General features: G+C 48.3%; 1 protein-coding gene across 2 annotated transcripts in view; it reads right to left on the minus strand.

Annotated features, from left to right (window-relative positions):
• The window catches only part of plod2 (procollagen-lysine, 2-oxoglutarate 5-dioxygenase 2), a 150,181-nt gene extending 127,320 nt beyond the window's left edge, over positions 1 to 22,861 (minus strand). Inside the window, exon 1 of one of the 2 annotated variants that reach the window (XM_038972867.1) lies at positions 22,658 to 22,861. In XM_038972867.1, the coding sequence (XP_038828795.1) occupies positions 22,658 to 22,757 (100 nt within the window). In that variant the 5' untranslated portion in view covers positions 22,758 to 22,861. The remainder of the gene's footprint in view (positions 1 to 22,657) is intronic. The other variant, XM_038972868.1, reaches the window with a different exon arrangement.
• Between the last annotated feature and the right edge of the window lie 442 nt (positions 22,862 to 23,303).

A 23,303-nucleotide genomic window follows, 5' to 3' on the forward strand; every position in this document is an offset into this window, starting at 1 on the left:
GGTTTAGAGGTCCTGGATGGCAGGGAGCTCGGTCCCAGTGATGTACTGGGCTGTCCACACCACCCTCTGTAGAGGTCCTGGATGGCAGGGAGCTCGGCCCCAGTAATGTACTGGGCTGTCCACACCACCCTCTGGTTTAGAGGTCCTGGATGGCAGGGAGCTCGGCCCCAGTAATGTACTGGGCTGTCCACACCACCTTCTGGTTTAGAGGTCCTGGATGGCAGGGAGCTCGGCCCCAGTAATGTACTGGGCTGTCCTCACCACCCTCTGTAGCGGTCCTGGATGGCAGGGAGCTCGGCCTCAGTAATGTACTGGGCTGTCCACACCACCCTCTTTAGCGGTCCTGGATGGCAGGGAGCTCGGCCCCAGTAATGTACTGGGCTGTCCACACCACCTTCTGGTTTAGAGGTCCTGGATGGCAGGGAGCTCGGCCCCAGTAATGTACTGGGCTGTCCACACCACCCTCTGGTTTAGAGGTCCTGGATGGCAGGGAGCTCGGTCCCAGTGATGTACTGGGCTGTCCACACCACCCTCTGGTTTAGAGGTCCTGGATGGCAGGGAGCTCGGCCCCAGTAATGTACTGGGCTGTCTTCACCACCCTCTGGTTTAGAGGTCCTGGATGGCAGGGAGCTCGGCCCCAGTAATGTACTGGGCTGTCCACACCACCCTCTGGTTTAGAGGTCCTGGATGGCAGGGAGCTCGGTCCCAGTGATGTACTGGGCTGTCCACACCACCCTCTGGTTTAGAGGTCCTGGATGGCAGGGAGCTCGGCCCCAGTAATGTACTGGGCTGTCCTCACCACCCTCTGTAGCGGTCCTGGATGGCAGGGAGCTCGGCCCCAGTAATGTACTGGGCTGTCCACACCACCCTCTGTAGCGCTATACGATCGAGGGCGGTGCTGTTGCCACACCAGGCGATGATGCAGCCAGTCAAACTGAGCACACAGCCATGCAATCTCCATAGACAAACATTGGCAGTAGAATGGCCTTACTGAAGAGCTCAGTGACTTACAACGTGGCACCGTCATAGGATGCCACCTTTCCAACAAGTCAGTTCGGCAAATTTTCTGCCCTGCTGTATAGTGCTATAATTGTGAATTGGAAACGTCTAGGAGCAACAATAGCTCAGCCGTGAAGTGGTAGGCCACAAAAGCTCACAGAACGGGACTGGGGAGGTCTGAAGTGTCTGAAGTGTGTAGCGTGTAAAAATGATCTGTCCTCAGTTGGATCATTCACTACCGAGTTCCAAACTGCCTCTGGAAGCAACGTGAATGTGGTCGAGCAGCCACACACAAGCCACGGATCTGGGTTTTGGCAGATGCCAGGAAAACACTACCTGCCCAAATGTATAGTGCCAACTGTAAAGTTTGTCATGGTTCGGGCCCCTTAGTTCCAGTGAAGGGAAATCTTAATGCTACAGCATACAATGACATTCTAGATGATTCTGTGCTAAATTTTATTTGTCACATACACATGGCTAGCAGATGTTAATGCGAGTGTAGCGAAATGCTTGTAAATGAGATGTCCAACGAGCAGGTGTCCACATACTTTTGGTCACATATTTTTTGGGGAAGTCAGACAAGTCAGTCAGTCAGACCAGTCAGTCAGCCAACCAGTCAGCCAGTCAGCCAGTCAGCCAGTCAGTCACCCAGTCAGCCAGTCAGTCAGCCAGTCAGTCAGTCAGCCAGTCAGTCAGTCAGTCAGTCAGCCAGTCGGTCAGCCAGTCAGTCAGCCAGTCGGTCAGCCAGTCAGCCAGTCGGTCAGCCAGTCAGCCAGTCGGTCAGCCAGTCAGCCAGACAAGTTGGTCAGCCAGTCAGCCAGCCAGTCATCCAGACAAGTTGGTCAGCCAGTCAGCCAGCCAGTCAGCCAGTAGACCAGTCAGCCAGCCAGCCAGTCAGTAGGCCAGTCAGCCAGTCAGTCAGCCAGCCAGTCAGCCAGTAGGCCAGTCAGCTAGCCAGTCAGCCAGTAGGCCAGTCAGCCAGCCAGCCAGCCAGCCAGTCAGTAGGCCAGTCAGCCAGTCAGCCAGTCAGTCAGCCAGCCAGTCATCCAGTAGGCCAGTCAGCTAGCCAGTCAGCCATTAGGCCAGTCAGCCAGTCAGTCAGCCAGCCAGTCAGCCAGTAGGCCAGTCAGCCAGCCAGTCAGTCAGCCAGTAGGCCAGCCAGCCAGCCAGTCAGTCAGTCAGCCAGACAAGTTGGTCAGTCAGCCAGTCAGCCAAGTCTGCCAGCCAGCCAGCCAACCAGCCAGTCAGTCAGTCAGTCAGTCAGCCAGTCTGTACCTAGTAGGTGAGTGAAGGCTCCATATGTTCCCACTTACAGCCCCAGCAATAACATCTCATTGAGGGCTGGGCTCGGTCGGAACACACCAATCAGAGGAAACGAAGGATTGCATGCTGGGAGTTTGTTAGTCAGAAATAATTTTAGCTGTTCACGACTAAAATAGAACACTCTTTGTTGTGGGCCTTCGAAGGCTTCCTTCCATGATGTGCCATAATCCACGCTACCTTGTAACACATCATCGGCAGGCTGGGCTGTGACCACGGAGGGGGACTGTGATGTTGATTACACGTCCCTAACCAACCCATAAAGACCTCAACCGTAGAATGCAGCATGAAATCACCAGTTACAAAGTTGTAGCCTGGGCAGATGCTAAGTCTCTGTAGGCTAACCCGTCAGTTGCCCGAGACCCAGACCAAACCAGCCTCTCATTTATTTTTCCCAGCGTTGAAAAAAACTTTTACGAGGTGGAAAAAGAGAAGGAACATCCAACGGGTCGATTCCATGTCGTATTCCTGTCAGGCGTAATGACGACAATTATGGTAGTCATTCCTGTGTGGGTCACAGACCCGTGTTACCTTAGCAACGCCAGGTCTAACAGTTGTTAGGCTAATAGTTAAGGGAAATGCAGTGGTGAGACCAGGGAAACAGAACCTAATGGGTGGGTCAGATGGTCCATATGTGGTAGACATTATTTACCCCGCTGACGGTAGGAATTCTAACCCTGCTGGGATCCATGTAACTGGGAAATTGAAAGACAATCACCGCACTTCATAAGTGAATCATTGTGATGTCATTAGTCAATGGAACAACCGCTGTGGGCCTGTAAACTAAACCATGGCTACTTGTCAATTTACAGCGGTGTTTTCTCTACACATCACTCTGTTGCCTCAGTGAAAGAGCCTTCCCAGCTCATTTGTTTTCCCTCTGGATCCTTGAACCTCTTCCCTCTGGTTCCTTGAACATTTTCCCTCTGGTTCCTTGAACCTCTTCCCTCTGGTTCCTTGAACCTCTTCCCTCTGGTTCCTTGAACCTTTTCCATCTGGTTCCTTGAACCTCTTCCCTCTGGTTCCTTGAACCTCTTTCCTCTGGTTCCTTGAACCTCTTCCCTCTGGTTCCTTGAACCTTTTCCCTCTGGTTCCAAGAACCTTTTCCCTCTGGTTCCTTGAACCTTTTCCCTCTGGTTCCTTGAACCTTTTCCCTCTGGTTCCTTGAACCTTTTCCCTCTGGCTCCTTGAACCTTTTCCCTCTGGTTCCTTGAACCTTTTCCCTCTGGTTCCTTGAACCTTTTCCCTCTGGTTCCAAGAACCTTTTCCCTCTGGTTCCTTGAACCTTTTCCCTCTGGTTCCTTGAATGTTTCCCTCTGGTTCCTTGAATGTTTCCCTCTTGTTCCTTGAACCTTTTCCCTCTGGCTCCTTGAACCTTTTCCCTCTTGCTCCTTGAACCTTTTCCCTCTGGTTCCTTGAATGTTTCCCTCTGGTTCCTTGAATGTTTCCCTCTGGTTCCTTGAATGTTTCCCTCTGGTTCCTTGAATGTTTCCCTCTGGTTCCTTGAATGTTTCCCTCTGGTTTCCTTGAATGTTTCCCTCTGGTTCCTTGAACCTTTTCCCTCTTGTTCCTTGAACCTTTTCCCTCTGGTTCCTTGAATGTTTCCCTCTGGTTCCTTGAACGTTTTCTCTCTGGTTCCTTGAACGTTTTCCAGCTGGTTCCTTGAACGTTTCCCTCTGGTTCCTTGAATGTTTTCCCTGGGAGGTTTTATTAACGATCTGAGGTATTTGAATAACTTCCTTAAAACTTGTACTGAATGATTCAAGAAGACTTTTAATAACACTGCTAGATTATTTTGGGTTAACTTTTTTTTAACTCCAAGCACAGATAGACACAGATAGGACACAGATAGGACACAGATTGGATACAGATAGACAGAGATAGGACACATAGAAATGAAGCTAATACAAGATGGCGTAACCTTGCGTGATGACCTGTCCTTGTAGGTGTTTGGTGTTTTCCCCGTGTGCTTTCATTTAGTTAATCTACAGTCTATAGCCTACCCGTGTCTTATTTACAATTTGTTGTTAGGAGCCTACCCATTGAAGTCCAGCTTAACATCTAGGCTATATTAAATTATCTTTACAAACAATGTAGCTTTTCGCCCGTCTCCTCTACTTTGGTTCACCCGCCAGCCTACAGTGTCTCAGCTAATCTGTCCCTCTGGAACCTGAGATTGCATGTCTCTTGGTGACTCTGGTGGATTCTTTGACGCTTCTCCGCTGAGCGTTCACGGTCTCCCCTGGGCCTCAGTGTTTCCACACGGATGCTACACTGACTCTCTGCTGCCAAGTGCCTCGGATTCCTGGTGTCTCCAAGAAGTTTATCTGCTGAGTCGGGGTGGTCCAGCTGTACTGTTCTTCTGTGTCTAATCGTTGATACACCAGAGTGCTTGGGGCCTTTCTCGACCCTGATCCCCCGGCTTGGATACCTTGGCAGCAGGGCTACATCTCCTGTTGACCCTCGTTCTACCACTGAGCCCCAGGAGAGCTATCTGTGCACGTCCTGTTGTTATGTCCGTTATATGCCACCTTGCATCCCAACCCACTTCTCGGGCTAGTCTCCCTCCCCCGGAGTGAAACATTGATGCGTCTCCTCATCTTGGGATGTTATTTTGGTTACTCTTGTTTCTAGGGCTGCCTCTATTTTACCCTTATGTTTGCTAATGAAACAGCTTTTCCAAACGTCCATCCATCAAGCCGATCATGAATTCCCTCTCATGTGCACAGCAGCCAGAGAAGATTACAGTCAGCCGTATCTCATGACTGTTGGTTTCTGGTAATGTGCATTTAAACCCTGGCCCAGTTGTTTCCAATGTTAACTATTATGTCAACATTGATACTAATAGAGTGACTTCTGAAACTGCGAAAGCCTCCGATTAATCTTTAAAAGGAAAACTCCACCTAAAAAAACTATATAGTCCATTGTTGACATAGTCCCAAAATGTTTTTGCTAGTCAGCAATCAAGTTTGCAAGATATTGTAACTTTTCAAAATACAGGAATCATCCCCGTATGATGCATTTCGCATCATATGATGGTACGTTTTGCTGGAGTACTGAAATTCCGAAGAACAACAGAAGAACCTTGTTTCTTAACATTCTTGGAAGAATTTTAGAACGTTTTAGAACCCAATGTCAAACCAATGTAACATGTTTGAACTTTTAGGAAAACCTTCTGTTAAAGGAATAAAATACCAGGAAAATTACGTTGTTTTTTTTGTCAAGTTCCTTAAATGTGCTGAGAAGGTTCCATAGCCAATCAAGTTCCTTAAATGTGCTGAGAAGGTTCCATAGCCAATCAAGTTCCTTAAATGTGCTGAGAAGGTTCCATAGCCAATCAAGTTCCTTAAATGTGCTGAGAAGGTTCCATAGCCAATCAAGTTCCTTAAATGTGCTGAGAAGGTTCCATAGCCAATCAAGTTTTGGGAAGGATTTAATTCAAAATAACCACAGGACAACCACACTCTCGCCAAGCTCTGAGAAACATATTGTTCTCAGAACGTTATGTGCTAGCTGGGTTATTTTCTCCATCCTCCTCTCCATCCTAACATACTTCACCACGACCAGTAATGGAGGGTCCTTCACTTAGTGGTCAGTTCCCGGTTTAGCTCTCCATAGTCTTCCTCTGTCACCATGCAGTGTCTTTGGTGCTACAGACGAGTGTCACAGCAAGTTGCCAACACCGTCAACATCGAAGTGTGATATTTATCCGTGGTATATTACAGAGACGGCTTATTGGAGGCTAGAAGAGGTGCTAGAGGTGTTATAGAATAGACGTTTCTCGTTTCTGTTTAAGAGATCACATCAAAAGGAATCATCCAATGAAATATATGGTACTAATCGGCCAGAGTTACGCAGCTGCTCCCTATCATCTGTCTTCACTCAAATCAAATGTGATGTGTTACATGCTTCCTAGAAAACAGGTGTAGAGTTAAAAGGCAAGATAAAAAATGTAATACATTTTTTAAATAATGACACGAAGAATAAATACAAAGTGAATAACGCATAAAAATGATGTGTATAAATAACCTTGCTATATACAGGGAACCCAGTACTGAATCGATGTGCAGGGGTTACAGGTAATTGAGGTAGCTATGTACATATATTTATTTTATTTATTTTTATTTAACCTTTATTTAGTTATGCAACAGGAAAGATAGACAGTCTGGACAAGTCAGTTAAAATTACACCCGACCCAATGGCATCAGATCCGACCCAACGATATCAGATCCGACCCAATGACATCAGATCTGACCCAATGACATCAGATCCGACCCAGACATTATTTAGAATTCTGGATCAAGACCGGCTCGCGTCCCAGATGTAGTCTCCGGTAGGCTCCGGTGGTCTCCGGTGGTCTCCGGTGGTCTCCGGTGGTCTCAGGTAGTCTCCGGTAGTCTCCGGTGGTCTCAGGTAGTCTCAGGTGGTCTCAGGTGGTCTCCGGTAGTCTCCGGTAGTCTCTGGTAGTCTCAGGTAGTCTCCGGTGGTCTCAGGTAGTCTCAGGTAGTCTCAGGTAGTCTCAGGTAGTCTCAGGTAATCTCAGGTAGTCTCAGGTGGTCTCCGGTGGTCTCCTGTAGTCTCCGGTAGTCTCAGGTAGTCTCAGGTAGTCTCCGGTAGTCTCCGGTGGTCTCAGGTAGTCTCAGGTAGTATCCGGTAGTATCCGGTAGTCTCCGGTGGTCTCAGTGGTCTCCGGTAGTCTCCGGTAGTCTCCGGTGGTCTCAGTGGTCTCCGGTAGTCTCAGGTAGTCTCAGGTAGTCTCCGGTGGTCTCCGGTAGTCTCCGGTGGTCTCCGGTGGTCTCCGGTAGCCTCAGGTAGCCTCAGGTAGTCTCAAGTAGTCTCAGGTAGTCTCAGGTGGTCATTAGTAGTCTCTGGTAGTCTCGGGTAGTCTCGGGTAGTCTCAGGTAGTCTCAGGTGGTCTCCGGTGGTCTCCGGTGGTCTCCGGTGGTCTCAGGTGGTCTCAGATGGTCTCAGGTAGTCTCCGGTAGTCTCCGGTGGTCTCCGGTGGTCTCCGGTGGTCTCAGGTAGTCTCAGGTAGTCTCAGGTGGTCTCAGGTAGTCTCAGGTAGTCTCATGTGGTCTCAGGTAGTCTCAGGTAGTCTCAGGTAGTCTCAGGTAGTCTCAGGTAGTCTCCGGTAGTCTTCGGTAGACTCCGGTAGTCTCAGGTAGTCTCAGGTGGTCTCAGGTGGTCTCAGGTCTTATTTATTTTTATTTAACCTTTATTTAGTTATGCAACAGGAAAGATAGACAGTCTGGACAAGTCATTTAAAATTACACCCGACCCAGTGGCATCAGATCCGACCCAACGATATCAGATCCGACCCAATGACATCAGATCTGACCCAATGACATCAGATCCGACCCAACGATATCAGACCCAATGACATCAGATCCGACCCAATGACATCAGATAGTCTCCGGTAGTCTCCGGTAGTCTCAGGTAGTCTCAGGTGGTCTCAGGTAGTCTCAGGTAGTCTCCGGCAGTCTCCGGTAGTCTCCGGTGGATTTCCGGTGGTCTCAGTGGTCTCCGGTAGTCTCCGGTAGTCTCCGGTAGTCTCCGGTAGTCTCAGGTAGTCTCAGGTGGTCTCAGGTAGTCTCCGGTGGTCTCAGGTATTCTCAGGTAGTCTCCGGTAGTCTCCGGTAGTCTCCGGTGGTCTCAGGTAGTCTCAGGTAGTCTCAGGTGGTCTCAGGTAGTCTCCGGTGGTCTCAGGTAGTCTCAGGTAGTCTCCGGTAGTCTCCGGTAGTCTCCGGTGGTCTCAGGTAGTCTCAGGTAGTCTCAGGTAGTCTCAGGTAGTCTCAGGTAGTCTCAGGTAGTCTCAGGTGGTCTCCGGTGGTCTCCGATGGTCCCAGGTAGTCTCAGGTAGTCTCAGGTAGTCTCAAGTAGTCTCAAGTAGTCTTTATATACCATATAATGTATGGGTATCTTTATATACCATATAATGTATGGGTATCTTTATATACCATATAATGTATGTGTATATACCATCTAAGGTGGAGTTTCCTTTTTCTCAGTGTGAAAATGTTCATAGAAGGTCCTCATAATGTCCCAGAGCCTACGTTCTAACTGACACCCTGCGTAGTGCACTACTGTTGTCCAGGTCCTCATAATGTCCCAGAGCCTACGTCCTAACTGACACCCTGCGTAGTGCACTACTGTTGTCCAGGTCCTCATAATGTCCCAGAGGCTACGTCCTAACTGACACCCTGCGTAGTGCACTACTGTTGTCCAGGTCCTCATAATGTCACAGAGGGTATGTCCTAACTGACACCCTGCGTAGTGCACTACTGTTGTCCAGGTCCTCATAATGTCCCATAGCCTACGTTCTAACTGACACCCTGCGTAGTGCACTACTGTTGTCCAGGTCCTCATAATGTCCCAGAGGTTACGTCCTAACTGACACCCTGCGTAGTGCACTACTGTTGTCCAGGGCCCATAGGGGATAGTGTGCCGGTGAGGACACATACATGGTACAGAGTGCCTCTCAGTCTTCCTGGTTGACGGTTGAGGAAAGCCAGAGCTCAGAAACAGACAGCTGCAAACCCGACGACCCACAGACATCTACACTGAGACACCTTCCAGCTTTCACTGGAATGTTAAAAACTGGATTACAAACAACCTCTGTCATAATAACACTGTAGTGATGAAAGACACAAGCCCTAAGGATAAACTTTCCACTTTGTGTCGTCATCTTGACCAGTTTCACAGAGAAGTTTCTAGAAGCTAGCGGTTGCTATAGTCTGGTCCAATCATTAATGTAAACACATACACAGAACTCACAGCAATTAAAGTTAAGCAGCTCCATTTCAACCTATTATGGTCACAGGTTTGTGCTTTCCCAGATTTAAAACGCTGAAGCTTTACGGTCTGTTGCCTTCGACGTTGTTGAGAACTTTTAAGAGAGAAGAAAACTCAATCTAGTCTGTGGTTGAATTTCAACACAAGATGCCCAAACACATCTCTCTCTCTCCCTCTGCCTCTCTCCCTATTATAAAACATAAATAATCTGTTTTGTTATATATTAAACTGTAGTATTGGGAAGTAAACTCAAAATGTAATAAATGCCAACTCTATATCTGACATGGTACAGGTGTCTTCCTTATTCATGTCCATAACCATGTGTGTGAGGTGTATACTTTTGTTTCAAATTCGATTTGTTTAAGACTACCAAGAAACTCTGTGTGACCCTGATTTAGTCCACTACACCACTAAATCAAAAGGTTAAACATGTCCACACACACCAGACGCCAGATCATTCTGTACTCTCAATCATAAACTGTCAAACAGGACAGAGAGCACATAGAGGACAGAGAGCACATAGAGGACAGAGAGCACATAAAGGACAGAGAGCACAGAGAGGACAGAGAGTATATAGAGGACAGAGAGCACATAGAGGACAGAGAGTGTATAGAGGACAGAGAGTGTATAGAGGACAGAGAGCACAGAGAGGACAGAGAGTATATAGAGGACAGAGAGCACATAGAGGACAGAGAGTATATAGAGGACAGAGAGTATATAGAGGACAGAGAGTGTATAGAGGACAGAGAGTAGCCATAGAGGACAGAGAGTAGCCATAGAGGACAGAGAGTAGCCATAGAGGACAGAGAGTGTATAGAGGACAGAGAGTGTATAGAGGACAGAGAGTGTATAGAGGACAGAGAGTGTATAGAGGACAGAGAGTGTATAGAGGACAGAGAGTGTATAGAGGACAGAGAGTATATAGAGGACAGAGAGCACATAGAGGACAGAGAGCACATAGAGGACAGAGAGTGTATAGAGGACAGAGAGTATATAGAGGACAGAGAGCACATAGAGGACAGAGAGTATATAGAGGACAGAGAGTATATAGAGGACAGAGAGCACATAGAGGACAGAGAGTGTATAGAGGACAGAGAGTGTATAGAGGATAGAGAGCAGCCATAGAGGACAGAGAGCACATAGAGGACAGAGAGCACATAGAGGACAGAGAGAACATAGAGGACAGAGAGTGTATAGAGGACAGAGAGCACATAGAGGACAGAGAGCAGCCATAGAGGACAGAGAGCACATAGAGGACAGAGAGTGTATAGAGGACAGAGAGTAGCCATAGAGGACAGAGAGTATATAGAGGACAGAGAGTATATAGAGGACAGAGAGTAGCCATAGACGACAGAGAGTATATAGAGGACAGAGAGTGTATAGAGGACAGAGAGTAGCCATAGAGGACAGAGAGTGTATAGAGGACAGAGAGTAGCCATAGAGGACAGAGAGTGTATAGAGGACAGAGAGTAGCCATAGAGGACAGAGAGTATATAGAGGACAGAGAGTATATAGAGGACAGAGAGTAGCCATAGACGACAGAGAGTATATAGAGGACAGAGAGTGTATAGAGGACAGAGAGTAGCCATAGAGGACAGAGAGTGTATAGAGGACAGAGAGTAGCCATAGAGGACAGAGGGTGTATAGAGGACAGAGAGTGTATAGAGGACAGAGAGTAGCCATAGAGGACAGAGAGTGTATAGAGGACAGAGAGTGTATAGAGGACAGAGAGTAGCCATAGAGGACAGAGAGTGTATAGAGGACAGAGAGTGTATAGAGGACAGAGAGTAGCCATAGAGGACAGAGAGTGTATAGAGGACAGAGAGTGTATAGAGGACAGAGAGTAGCCATAGAGGACAGAGAGTGTATAGAGGACAGAGAGTAGCCATAGAGGACAGAGAGTGTATAGAGGACAGAGCGTGTATAGAGGATAGAGAGTAGCCATAGAGGACAGAGAGCACATAGAGGACAGAGAGCACATAGAGGACAGAGAGTAGCCATAGAGGACAGAGAGTGTATAGAGGACAGAGAGTAGCCATAGAGGACAGCGAGTAGCCATAGAGGACAGAGAGTGTATAGAGGACAGAGAGTGTATAGAGGACAGAGAGTAGCCATAGAGGACAGAGAGTGTATAGAGGACAGAGAGTGTATAGAGGACAGAGAGTGTATTGAGGACAGAGAGTGTATTGAGGACAGAGAGTGTATAGAGGACAGAGCGTGTATAGAGGACAGAGAGTAGCCATAGAGGACAGAGAGTGTATAGAGGACAGAGATTAGCCATAGAGGACAGAGAGTAGCCATAGAGGACAGAGAGTAGCCATAGAGGACAGAGAGTAGCCATAGAGGACAGAGAGTAGCCATAGAGGACAGAGAGTAGCCATTGAGGACAGAGAGTAGCCAAAGAGGACAGAGAGTGTATAGAGGACAGAGAGTGTATAGAGGACAGAGAGTGTATTGAGGACAGAGAGTGTATTGAGGACAGAGAGTGTATAGAGGACAGAGAGTGTATAGAGGACAGAGAGTAGCCATTGAGGACAGAGAGTAGCCAAAGAGGACAGAGAGTGTATAGAGGACAGAGAGTGTATAGAGGACAGAGAGTGTATTGAGGACAGAGAGTGTATTGAGGACAGAGAGTGTATAGAGGACAGAGAGTGTATAGAGGACAGAGAGTAGCCATAGAGGACAGAGAGTGTATAGAGGACAGAGAGTAGCCATACAGGACAGAGAGTGTATAGAGGACAGAGCGTGTATAGAGGATAGAGAGTATATAGAGGACAGAGAGTATATAGAGGACAGAGAGTGTATAGAGGACAGAGAGTATATAGAGGACAGAGAGCACATAGAGGACAGAGAGCACATAGAGGACAGAGAGCACATAGAGGACAGAGAGCACATAGAGGACAGAGAGTGTATAGAGGACAGAGAGTGTATAGAGGACAGAGAGTGTATAGAGGACAGAGAGTGTATAGAGGACAGAGAGCACAGAGAGTAGAGGACAGAGAGTGTATAGAGGACAGAGAGTGTATAGAGGATAGAGAGTATATAGAGGACAGAGAGCACAGAGAGTAGAGCACAGAGAGTGTATAGAGGACAGAGAGTGTATAGAGGACAGAGAGTGTATAGAGGACAGAGAGTATATAGAGGACAGAGAGCACATAGAGGACAGAGAGTATATAGAGGACAGAGAGTAGCCATAGAGGACAGAGAGTAGCCATAGAGGACAGAGAGTAGCCATAGAGGACAGAGAGTATATAGAGGACAGAGAGTGTATAGAGGACAGAGAGTGTATAGAGGACAGAGAGTGTATAGAGGACAGAGAGTGTATAGAGGACAGAGAGTGTATAGAGGACAGAGAGTATATAGAGGACAGAGAGCACAGAGAGTAGAGGACAGAGAGTGTATAGAGGACAGAGAGTGTATAGAGGACAGAGAGTGTATAGAGGACAGAGAGTGTATAGAGGACAGAGAGTGTATAGAGGATAGAGAGTATATAGAGGACAGAGAGCACAGAGAGTAGAGCACAGAGAGTAGAGGACAGAGAGTAGCCATAGAGGACAGAGAGTGTATAGAGGACAGAGAGTATATAGAGGACAGAGAGTGTATAGAGGACAGAGAGTGTATAGAGGACAGAGAGTATATAGAGGACAGAGAGCACATAGAGGACAGAGAGTATATAGAGGACAGAGAGCACATAGAGGACAGAGAGTATATAGAGGACAGAGAGTATATAGAGGACAGAGAGTGTATAGAGGACAGAGAGTGTATAGAGGATAGAGAGTATATAGAGGATAGAGAGTATATAGAGGACAGAGAGTATATAGAGGACAGAGAGTGTATAGAGGACAGAGAGTATATAGAGGACAGAGAGCACATAGAGGACAGAGAGTATATAGAGGACAGAGAGTATATAGAGGACAGAGAGTGTATAGAGGACAGAGAGTGTATAGAGGATAGAGAGTATATAGAGGATAGAGAGTATATAGAGGACAGAGAGTATATAGAGGACAGAGAGTGTATAGAGGACAGAGAGTATATAGAGGATAGAGAGTAGCCATAGAGGACAGAGAGTGTATAGAGGACAGAGAGTGTATAGAGGACAGAGAGTAGCCATAGAGGACAGAGAGTGTATAGAGGACAGAGAGTAGCCATAGAGGACAGAGAGTGTATAGAGGACAGAGAGTGTATAGAGGACAGAGAGTAGCCATAGAGGACAGAGAGTATATAGAGGACAGAGAGTATATAGAGGACAGAGAGTAGCCATAGACGACAGAGAGTATATAGAGGACAGAGAGTGTATAGAGGACAGAGAGTAGCCATAGAGGACAGAGAGTGTATAGAGGACAGAGAGTAGCCATAGAGGACAGAGGGTGTATAGAGGACAGAGAGTGTATAGAGGACAGAGAGTAGCCATAGAGGACAGAGAGTGTATAGAGGACAGAGAGTGTATAGAGGACAGAGAGTAGCCATAGAGGACAGAGAGTGTATAGAGGACAGAGAGTGTATAGAGGACAGAGAGTAGCCATAGAGGACAGAGAGTGTATAGAGGACAGAGAGTGTATAGAGGACAGAGAGTAGCCATAGAGGACAGAGAGTGTATAGAGGACAGAGAGTAGCCATAGAGGACAGAGAGTGTATAGAGGACAGAGCGTGTATAGAGGATAGAGAGTAGCCATAGAGGACAGAGAGCACATAGAGGACAGAGAGCACATAGAGGACAGAGAGTAGCCATAGAGGACAGAGAGTGTATAGAGGACAGAGAGTAGCCATAGAGGACAGCGAGTAGCCATAGAGGACAGAGAGTGTATAGAGGACAGAGAGTGTATAGAGGACAGAGAGTAGCCATAGAGGACAGAGAGTGTATAGAGGACAGAGAGTGTATAGAGGACAGAGAGTGTATTGAGGACAGAGAGTGTATTGAGGACAGAGAGTGTATAGAGGACAGAGCGTGTATAGAGGACAGAGAGTAGCCATAGAGGACAGAGAGTGTATAGAGGACAGAGATTAGCCATAGAGGACAGAGAGTAGCCATAGAGGACAGAGAGTAGCCATAGAGGACAGAGAGTAGCCATAGAGGACAGAGAGTAGCCATAGAGGACAGAGAGTAGCCATTGAGGACAGAGAGTAGCCAAAGAGGACAGAGAGTGTATAGAGGACAGAGAGTGTATAGAGGACAGAGAGTGTATTGAGGACAGAGAGTGTATTGAGGACAGAGAGTGTATAGAGGACAGAGAGTGTATAGAGGACAGAGAGTAGCCATTGAGGACAGAGAGTAGCCAAAGAGGACAGAGAGTGTATAGAGGACAGAGAGTGTATAGAGGACAGAGAGTGTATTGAGGACAGAGAGTGTATTGAGGACAGAGAGTGTATAGAGGACAGAGAGTGTATAGAGGACAGAGAGTAGCCATAGAGGACAGAGAGTGTATAGAGGACAGAGAGTAGCCATACAGGACAGAGAGTGTATAGAGGACAGAGCGTGTATAGAGGATAGAGAGTATATAGAGGACAGAGAGTATATAGAGGACAGAGAGTGTATAGAGGACAGAGAGTATATAGAGGACAGAGAGCACATAGAGGACAGAGAGCACATAGAGGACAGAGAGCACATAGAGGACAGAGAGCACATAGAGGACAGAGAGTGTATAGAGGACAGAGAGTGTATAGAGGACAGAGAGTGTATAGAGGACAGAGAGTGTATAGAGGACAGAGAGCACAGAGAGTAGAGGACAGAGAGTGTATAGAGGACAGAGAGTGTATAGAGGATAGAGAGTATATAGAGGACAGAGAGCACAGAGAGTAGAGCACAGAGAGTGTATAGAGGACAGAGAGTGTATAGAGGACAGAGAGTGTATAGAGGACAGAGAGTATATAGAGGACAGAGAGCACATAGAGGACAGAGAGTATATAGAGGACAGAGAGTAGCCATAGAGGACAGAGAGTAGCCATAGAGGACAGAGAGTAGCCATAGAGGACAGAGAGTATATAGAGGACAGAGAGTGTATAGAGGACAGAGAGTGTATAGAGGACAGAGAGTGTATAGAGGACAGAGAGTGTATAGAGGACAGAGAGTGTATAGAGGACAGAGAGTATATAGAGGACAGAGAGCACAGAGAGTAGAGGACAGAGAGTGTATAGAGGACAGAGAGTGTATAGAGGACAGAGAGTGTATAGAGGACAGAGAGTGTATAGAGGACAGAGAGTGTATAGAGGATAGAGAGTATATAGAGGACAGAGAGCACAGAGAGTAGAGCACAGAGAGTAGAGGACAGAGAGTAGCCATAGAGGACAGAGAGTGTATAGAGGACAGAGAGTATATAGAGGACAGAGAGTGTATAGAGGACAGAGAGTGTATAGAGGACAGAGAGTATATAGAGGACAGAGCGCACATAGAGGACAGAGAGTATATAGAGGACAGAGAGCACATAGAGGACAGAGAGTATATAGAGGACAGAGAGTATATAGAGGACAGAGAGTGTATAGAGGACAGAGAGTGTATAGAGGATAGAGAGTATATAGAGGATAGAGAGCACATAGAGGACAGAGAGTATATAGAGGACAGAGAGTATATAGAGGACAGAGAGTGTATAGAGGACAGAGAGTGTATAGAGGATAGAGAGTATATAGAGGATAGAGAGTATATAGAGGACAGAGAGTATATAGAGGACAGAGAGTGTATAGAGGACAGAGAGTATATAGAGGACAGAGAGCACATAGAGGACAGAGAGTATATAGAGGACAGAGAGTATATAGAGGACAGAGAGTGTATAGAGGACAGAGAGTGTATAGAGGATAGAGAGTATATAGAGGATAGAGAGTATATAGAGGACAGAGAGTATATAGAGGACAGAGAGTGTATAGAGGACAGAGAGTATATAGAGGATAGAGAGTATATAGAGGACAGAGAGCACAGAGAGTAGCCATAGAGGACAGAGAGTAGCCATAGAGGACAGAGAGTAGCCATAGAGGACAGAGAGTAGCCATAGAGGACAGAGAGTAGCCATAGAGGACAGAGAGTGTATAGAGGACAGAGAGTGTATAGAGGACAGAGAGCACATAGAGGACAGAGAGTGTATAGAGGACAGAGAGTGTATAGAGGACAGAGAGTAGCCATAGAGGACAGAGAGTGTATAGAGGACAGAGAGTGTATAGAGGACAGAGAGTAGCCATAGAGGACAGAGAGTGTATAGAGGACAGAGAGTAGCCATAGAGGACAGAGAGTGTATAGAGGACAGAGAGTAGCCATAGAGGACAGAGAGTAGCCATAGAGGACAGAGAGTAGCCATAGAGGACAGAGAGTAGCCATAGACGACAGAGAGTGTATAGAGGACAGAGAGTGTATAGAGGACAGAGAGTAGCCATAGAGGACAGAGAGTAGCCATAGAGGACAGAGAGTGTATAGAGGACAGAGAGTGTATAGAGGACAGAGAGTAGCCATAGAGGACAGAGAGTAGCCATAGAGGACAGAGAGTAGCCATAGAGGACAGAGAGTAGCCATAGAGGACAGAGAGTGTATAGAGGACAGAGAGTGTATAGAGGACAGAGAGTAGCCATAGAGGACAGAGAGTGTATAGAGGACAGAGAGTAGCCATAGAGGACAGAGAGTAGCCATAGAGGACAGAGAGTGTATAGAGGACAGAGAGTGTATAGAGGACAGAGAGTAGCCATAGAGGACAGAGAGTGTATTGAGGACAGAGAGTGTATAGAGGACAGAGAGTGTATAGAGGACAGAGAGTAGCCATAGAGGACAGAGAGTGTATTGAGGACAGAGAGTGTATAGAGGACAGAGAGTGTATAGAGGACAGAGAGTAGCCATAGAGGACAGAGAGTGTATTGAGGACAGAGAGTGTATAGAGGACAGAGAGTGTATAGAGGACAGAGAGTAGCCATAGAGGACAGAGAGTGTATAGAGGACAGAGCGTGTATAGAGGATAGAGAGTAGCCATAGAGGACAGAGAGTAGCCATAGAGGACAGAGAGTAGCCATAGAGGACAGAGAGTAGCCATAGAGGACAGAGAGTAGCCATAGACGACAGAGAGTATATAGAGGACAGAGAGTAGCCATAGAGGACAGAGAGTAGCCATAGAGGACAGAGAGTAGCCATAGAGGACAGAGAGTGTATAGAGGACAGAGAGTACATAGAGGACAGAGAGTGTATAGAGGACAGAGAGTAGCCATAGAGGACAGAGAGTAGCCATAGAGGACAGAGAGTAGCCATAGAGGACAGAGAGTATATAGAGGACAGAGAGTAGCCATAGAGGACAGAGAGTAGCCATAGAGGACAGAGAGTAGCCATAGAGGACAGAGAGTAGCCATAGACGACAGAGAGTATATAGAGGACAGAGAGTAGCCATAGAGGACAGAGAGTAGCCATAGAGGACAGAGAGTAGCCATAGAGGACAGAGAGTGTATAGAGGACAGAGAGTAGCCATAGAGGACAGAGAGTGTATAGACGACAGAGAGTAGCCATAGAGGACAGAGAGTGTATAGAGGACAGAGAGCACATAGAGGACAGAGAGTGTATAGAGGACAGAGAGTGTATAGAGGACAGAGAGTATATAGAGGACAGAGAGTAGCCATAGAGGACAGAGAGTGTATAGAGGACAGAGAGTAGCCATAGAGGACAGAGAGTGTATAGAGGACAGAGAGTGTATAGAGGACAGAGAGTAGCCATAGACGACAGAGAGTGTATAGAGGACAGAGAGTGTATAGAGGACAGAGAGCACATAGAGGACAGAGAGTGTATAGAGGACAGAGAGTGTATAGAGGACAGAGAGTATATAGAGGACAGAGAGTAGCCATAGAGGACAGAGAGTGTATAGAGGACAGATGGACTTCCTTCATAATGTAAAACTAAAAAGTATCTTTCTTTGTCAATGAAAGTGAAAATATCAGAATAGCACATTCAGCTTTGATGAAAGTTTAAGTATAAATAGAGGCCATTCAGCTTTGATGAAAGTTTAAATATAAATAGAGGCCATTCAGCTTTGATGAAAGTTTAAGTATAAATAGAGGCCATTCAGCTTTGATGAAAGTTTAAGTATAAATAGAGGCCATTCAGCTTTGTTGAAAGTTTAAGTATAAATAGAGGCCATTCAGCTTTGATGAAAGTTTAAGTATAAATAGAGGCCATTCAGCTTTGTCATCGTTTGCAGCCAAGTGTTGATTGAGGCTCATAAAGCTTTTGAATTCCATCGTAAATCTTTAAATAGTGACAGAAGCTGTTTGATGTGATGTGAGCCACACGTTAAATGTTTCAGAGTGGGAAGACTTAATTTAGTGTCTCCCTGGCCCAGTTCAGTTTCCAGAATTGTGAACAGTTAGATGCTTATCCTGTAACACACAGCGTTTACAGACAGATTTAATCCATTCCTTTGAAAGAGGTGGAAGAATATAGAAATGGCAGTGATAAGCTTACATTGTTATTTTGAGCCAAAGCCCTAGGCTACTTAACTACCAAAGACACTGATTGCACCATGTCCAATGTAATAAAATGTGCCAAATGAAATCTCTCTTTTTCAGAGAGATGTTTTGTTCTGTAGCTGGCCAGTGAAAGTGGCTATCGGAGGGTCTAATTAGCACCCCGCCCCCTTAACCATAAGCAGAGGGAGGGGCTACGACATAAATGGCTTAGTGTGTGTGAGAGAAAGGGCTTCTGGGGGCTGTAGTTTCCCTAGACCTCACAACACCACTGCACTGTTAAGTAGTAACAGTAGTTTACATCTAAGCATACAGCTGTCATGATGCAGAGTCTCACAACACGTATGGCTACAGTTTCTGGGCTGAGAGGCCCTGTGTTTCTAAGCAGTTGTGTTTTACTGAGATTATTACCGAGTAACTGACAGAGCAATTTAGTGACACGTGCATGTTTACCGACGAAGGAGTTTTTCAGACAAGTACATTAAGTTATAGCCCTTCTGAGGAGGTTTCCTTTAGTCTACTATACCTAAATATACCCCAGTTCCCACTCTGAACAGCTGAGCTGTGAGGTCCTAACTTCTGTATGTAGCAGGTGGTACTTGACTGGGGTCCATGTTTTTTAGGCCTAATTCTAAAATGGGTTGGTCAAAACAAGCGTTGAGATTGGTTGAGATACTAAAAAAAAAAAAATTGTTCAGCACAGGTAAATCTATGATGCAAAAAAACAATGGCCATTTGTTTTCTGTTCCATTTGATAAATTCATGCGCATCAGGACCATGCCGCCTCCGTACCGCAGCACAGCCACCTCGTACTGCAGACCAGCCACCTCCGTACCGCAGCACAGCCACCTCGTACCGCAGCACAGCCACCTCGTACTGCAGACCAGCCACCTCCGTACCGCAGCACAGCCACCTCGTACCGCAGCACAGCCGCCTCGTACCGCAGCACAGCCACCTCGTACCGCAGCACAGCCACCTCCGTACCACAGACCAGCCACCTCGTACTGCAGACCAGCAACCTCGTACTGCAGACCAGCCACCTCCGTACCACAACACAGCCACCTCGTACCGCAGCACAGCCACCTCGTACCGCAGCACAGCCACCTCCGTACCGCAGCACAGCCGCCTCGTACCGCAGCACAGCCACCTCGTACTGCAGACCAGCCACCTCCGTACCACAGCACAGCCGCCTCGTACCGCAGCACAGCCACCTCGTACCGCAGACCAGCCACCTCCGTACCACAGCACAGCCGCCTCGTACCGCAGCACAGCCACCTCGTACCGCAGCACAGCCGCCTCGTACCGCAGCACAGCCACCTCGTACCACAGACCAGCCACCTCGTACTGCAGACCAGCAACCTCGTACTGCAGACCAGCCACCTCCGTACCACAACACAGCCACCTCGTACCGCAGCACAGCCACCTCGTACCGCAGCACAGCCACCTCCGTACCGCAGCACAGCCACCTCGTACTGCAGACCAGCCACCTCCGTACCACAGCACAGCCGCCTCGTACCGCAGCACAGCCACCTCGTACCGCAGCACAGCCGCCTCGTACCGCAGACCAGCCACCTCCGTACCACAGCACAGCCACCTCGTACCGCAGCACAGCCACCTCGTACTGCAGACCAGCCACCTCCGTACCGCAGCACAGCCACCTCCGTACCGCAGCACAGCCACCTCCGTACCGCAGCACAGCCACCTCGTACCGCAGCACAGCCGCCTCGTACCGCAGACCAGCCACCTCGTACCGCAGCACAGCCGCCTCGTACCGCAGCACAGCCACCTCGTACCGCAGCACAGCCACCTCGTACCGCAGCACAGCCACCTCGTACTGCAGACCAGCCACCTCCGTACCGCAGCACAGCCACCTCCGTACCGCAGCACAGCCACCTCCGTACCGCAGCACAGCCACCTCGTACCGCAGACCAGCCACCTCGTACCGCAGCACAGCCGCCTCGTACCGCAGCACAGCCACCTCGTACCGCAGCACAGCCGCCTCCGTACCGCAGCACAGCCACCTCCGTACCGCAGCACAGCCACCTCCGTACCGAAGACCATGCCGCCTCCGTACCGCAGCACAGCCACCTCCGTACCGCAGCACAGCCACCTCGTACCGCAGCACAGCCACCTCCGTACCGCAGCACAGCCACCTCGTACCGCAGCACAGCCACCTCGTACCGCAGCACAGCCACCTCGTACCGCAGCACAGCCACCTCGTACCGCAGCACAGCCGCCTCGTACCGCAGCACAGCCACCTCGTACCGCAGCACAGCCACCTCGTACCGCAGCACAGCCGCCTCGTACCGCAGCACAGCCACCTCCGTACCACAGACCAGCCGCCTCGTATCGCAGACCAGCCGCCTCCGTACCGCAGCACAGCCACCTCGTACCGCAGCACAGCCACCTCGTACCGCAGACCAGCCGCCTCCGTACCGCAGCACAGCCACCTCGTACCGCAGCACAGCCACCTCGTACCGCAGACCAGCCGCCTCCGTACCGCAGACCAGCCGCCTCCGTACCGCAGACCAGCCGCCCCGTACCGCAGCACAGCCGCCCCGTACCGCAGACCATGCCGCCTCCGTACCGCAGCACAGCCACCTCGTACCGCAGACCAGCCGCCCCGTACCGCAGCACAGCCGCCCCGTACCGCAGCACAGCCGCCCCGTACCGCAGACCATGCCGCCTCCGTACCGCAGCACAGCCACCTCGTACCGCAGACCAGCCGCCCCGTATCGCAGACCAGCCACCTCGTATCGCAGACCAGCCACCTCGTACCGCAGACCAGCCGCCCCGTATCGCAGACCAGCCGCCCCGTATCGCAGACCAGCCGCCCCGTATCGCAGACCAGCCACCTCGTACCGCAGACCAGCCGCCCCGTATCGCAGACCAGCCACCTCGTACCGCAGACCAGCCGCCCCGTATCGCAGACCAGCCACCTAGTACCGCAGACCAGCCGCCCCGTTTCGCAGACCAGCCGCCCCGTATCGCAGACCAGCCGCCCCGTATCGCAGACCAGCCACCTCGTACCGCAGACCAGCCGCCCCGTATCGCAGACCAGCCATGCTAAGAAAGTGATCTAGCACGCCTTCTCTGTACAATTGCTTTATTATGGAGTGTTGACTGGTGTATTGTGAGGCCACTTAGCGTAGCCTGCTGTGATGCTATATTATCAAACGATTAGGATGGAGCGATGGGTGGATGGTATCAGGGTTGGCGTCCTCGTCCTCAGCCTCAATTGCTACCCGGCTGGTGGACGAGATTAGGGGCAGCTGGAGTAGGGATTTAACCAGTAATTACTGTGGTGGTAGGGCAAATGGAAAAGACACTATCACCTGTGCCATAAGGGTCCAGACCTCTAGGCAGAAGGCTGTGGTGCGCTCACATACAGAGAGGATTCAGTTGAATTAGTACTATCGTAATATTTTCCAACAGGGTGGCCTTCTAATTCAGTTTGCAGCATAGCATTATAGCAAACCCGTGAGTCTACACATTCATTCAAGATAGACAAGCTCATGAGAAAACACACTGAAACTAATACAGGTTTGTGGAAAGTTTAAAAGTTTGTTGGTAAATACAGAATACTTCTACAGAAGACTGGTCAAGTGTTACTTTCTACATCTTAATATTAGATTACAATTATTATTTGGATTTGGATTAGAAAACATTTCCTATAGGGAGATAAAAGTTGCGCTCCACTATAAATTAAACCAGAACATGCATTTAAAGCTGAAAATGTGAGAAACTGCAGACGTTTATTTTTTTTCCCTTTGAGAGAAAGTCCTAGAACGCTATCGTGTAAATTTGACATCACCATGTTCCACTTCGCAACCACAGCAGACGTGTAATTTTCCCACACCAAGCGCAGTCACCGTGAACCTGCGCTTCCTCACGTAACATGATGTATTTTGTGAATACAACATCTCTTAACATTGATCACAGATCAGTGGATAGACATCGTTCACAATAGCAAGATAATAAAGTAACATTTTAGAAAATAAGCACATTTATTAGGAGACAAACTATTAATAAGTAGAGAAAGTGTCAAAAACAAGACAAAACGACTTCAATTCAGTGTTATGTAAAAAACGTGTTGGCTATAAGCTAATAATAATAGCCTAAAGCTGCTTACCTGTTGGAAATGGCTGTTGACTGCTGTCGGCTGAGTGGGCATTGGAAATAAACTGTGCACAGGAAAACCATACTAAAACACCAAACTTCAGATACTCCATGTCTTCGGTGGGTTTTCAGGCAGTCCCTTGTTGCAGAGCGGGGGTTAGGGGACTGACCGATCCGTTGCTTCTCCTCCGCTAGTCTGCTGTGCGCTAGTGGTCAGGACGCCCACCTTGGGGTCGACGACTTACTGGCTTTCCTCTCGCGATAATAGAATTCAATTTTTTTAAATCCTTCAGAGTAACTTTGAGAGAGAGAGAGAGAGAGAGAGAGAGAGAGAGAGAGGTGGGTGAGAGTGAGGCAACCGTTGGTTAAGCCCCCAGGGACTGCTAGAATAAATACTGTTATTCAGAGAGAGAACAGACCGCTAAAGGTGGGGTTCCTTAATTGCAACTGTAGCCACTTGGCTACTTCTTCCAGTAGCGTTGCATGTTGGCCTAACAGACAGTTAGAGAGAGAGAGAGAGAGAGAGATGTTCCACAGTGTGCCATCACAGCAGCAAGATTTGTGACCTGTTGTCACAAGAAAAGGGCAACCAGTGAAGAACAAACACCATTGTAAATACAACCCATATTTATGCTTATTTATTTTAACTTGTGTGCTTT

This window comes from Salvelinus namaycush, chromosome 33 (genome assembly GCF_016432855.1).
Source record: "Salvelinus namaycush isolate Seneca chromosome 33, SaNama_1.0, whole genome shotgun sequence".
In the NCBI taxonomy this organism is placed as follows: domain Eukaryota; kingdom Metazoa; phylum Chordata; class Actinopteri; order Salmoniformes; family Salmonidae; genus Salvelinus; species Salvelinus namaycush.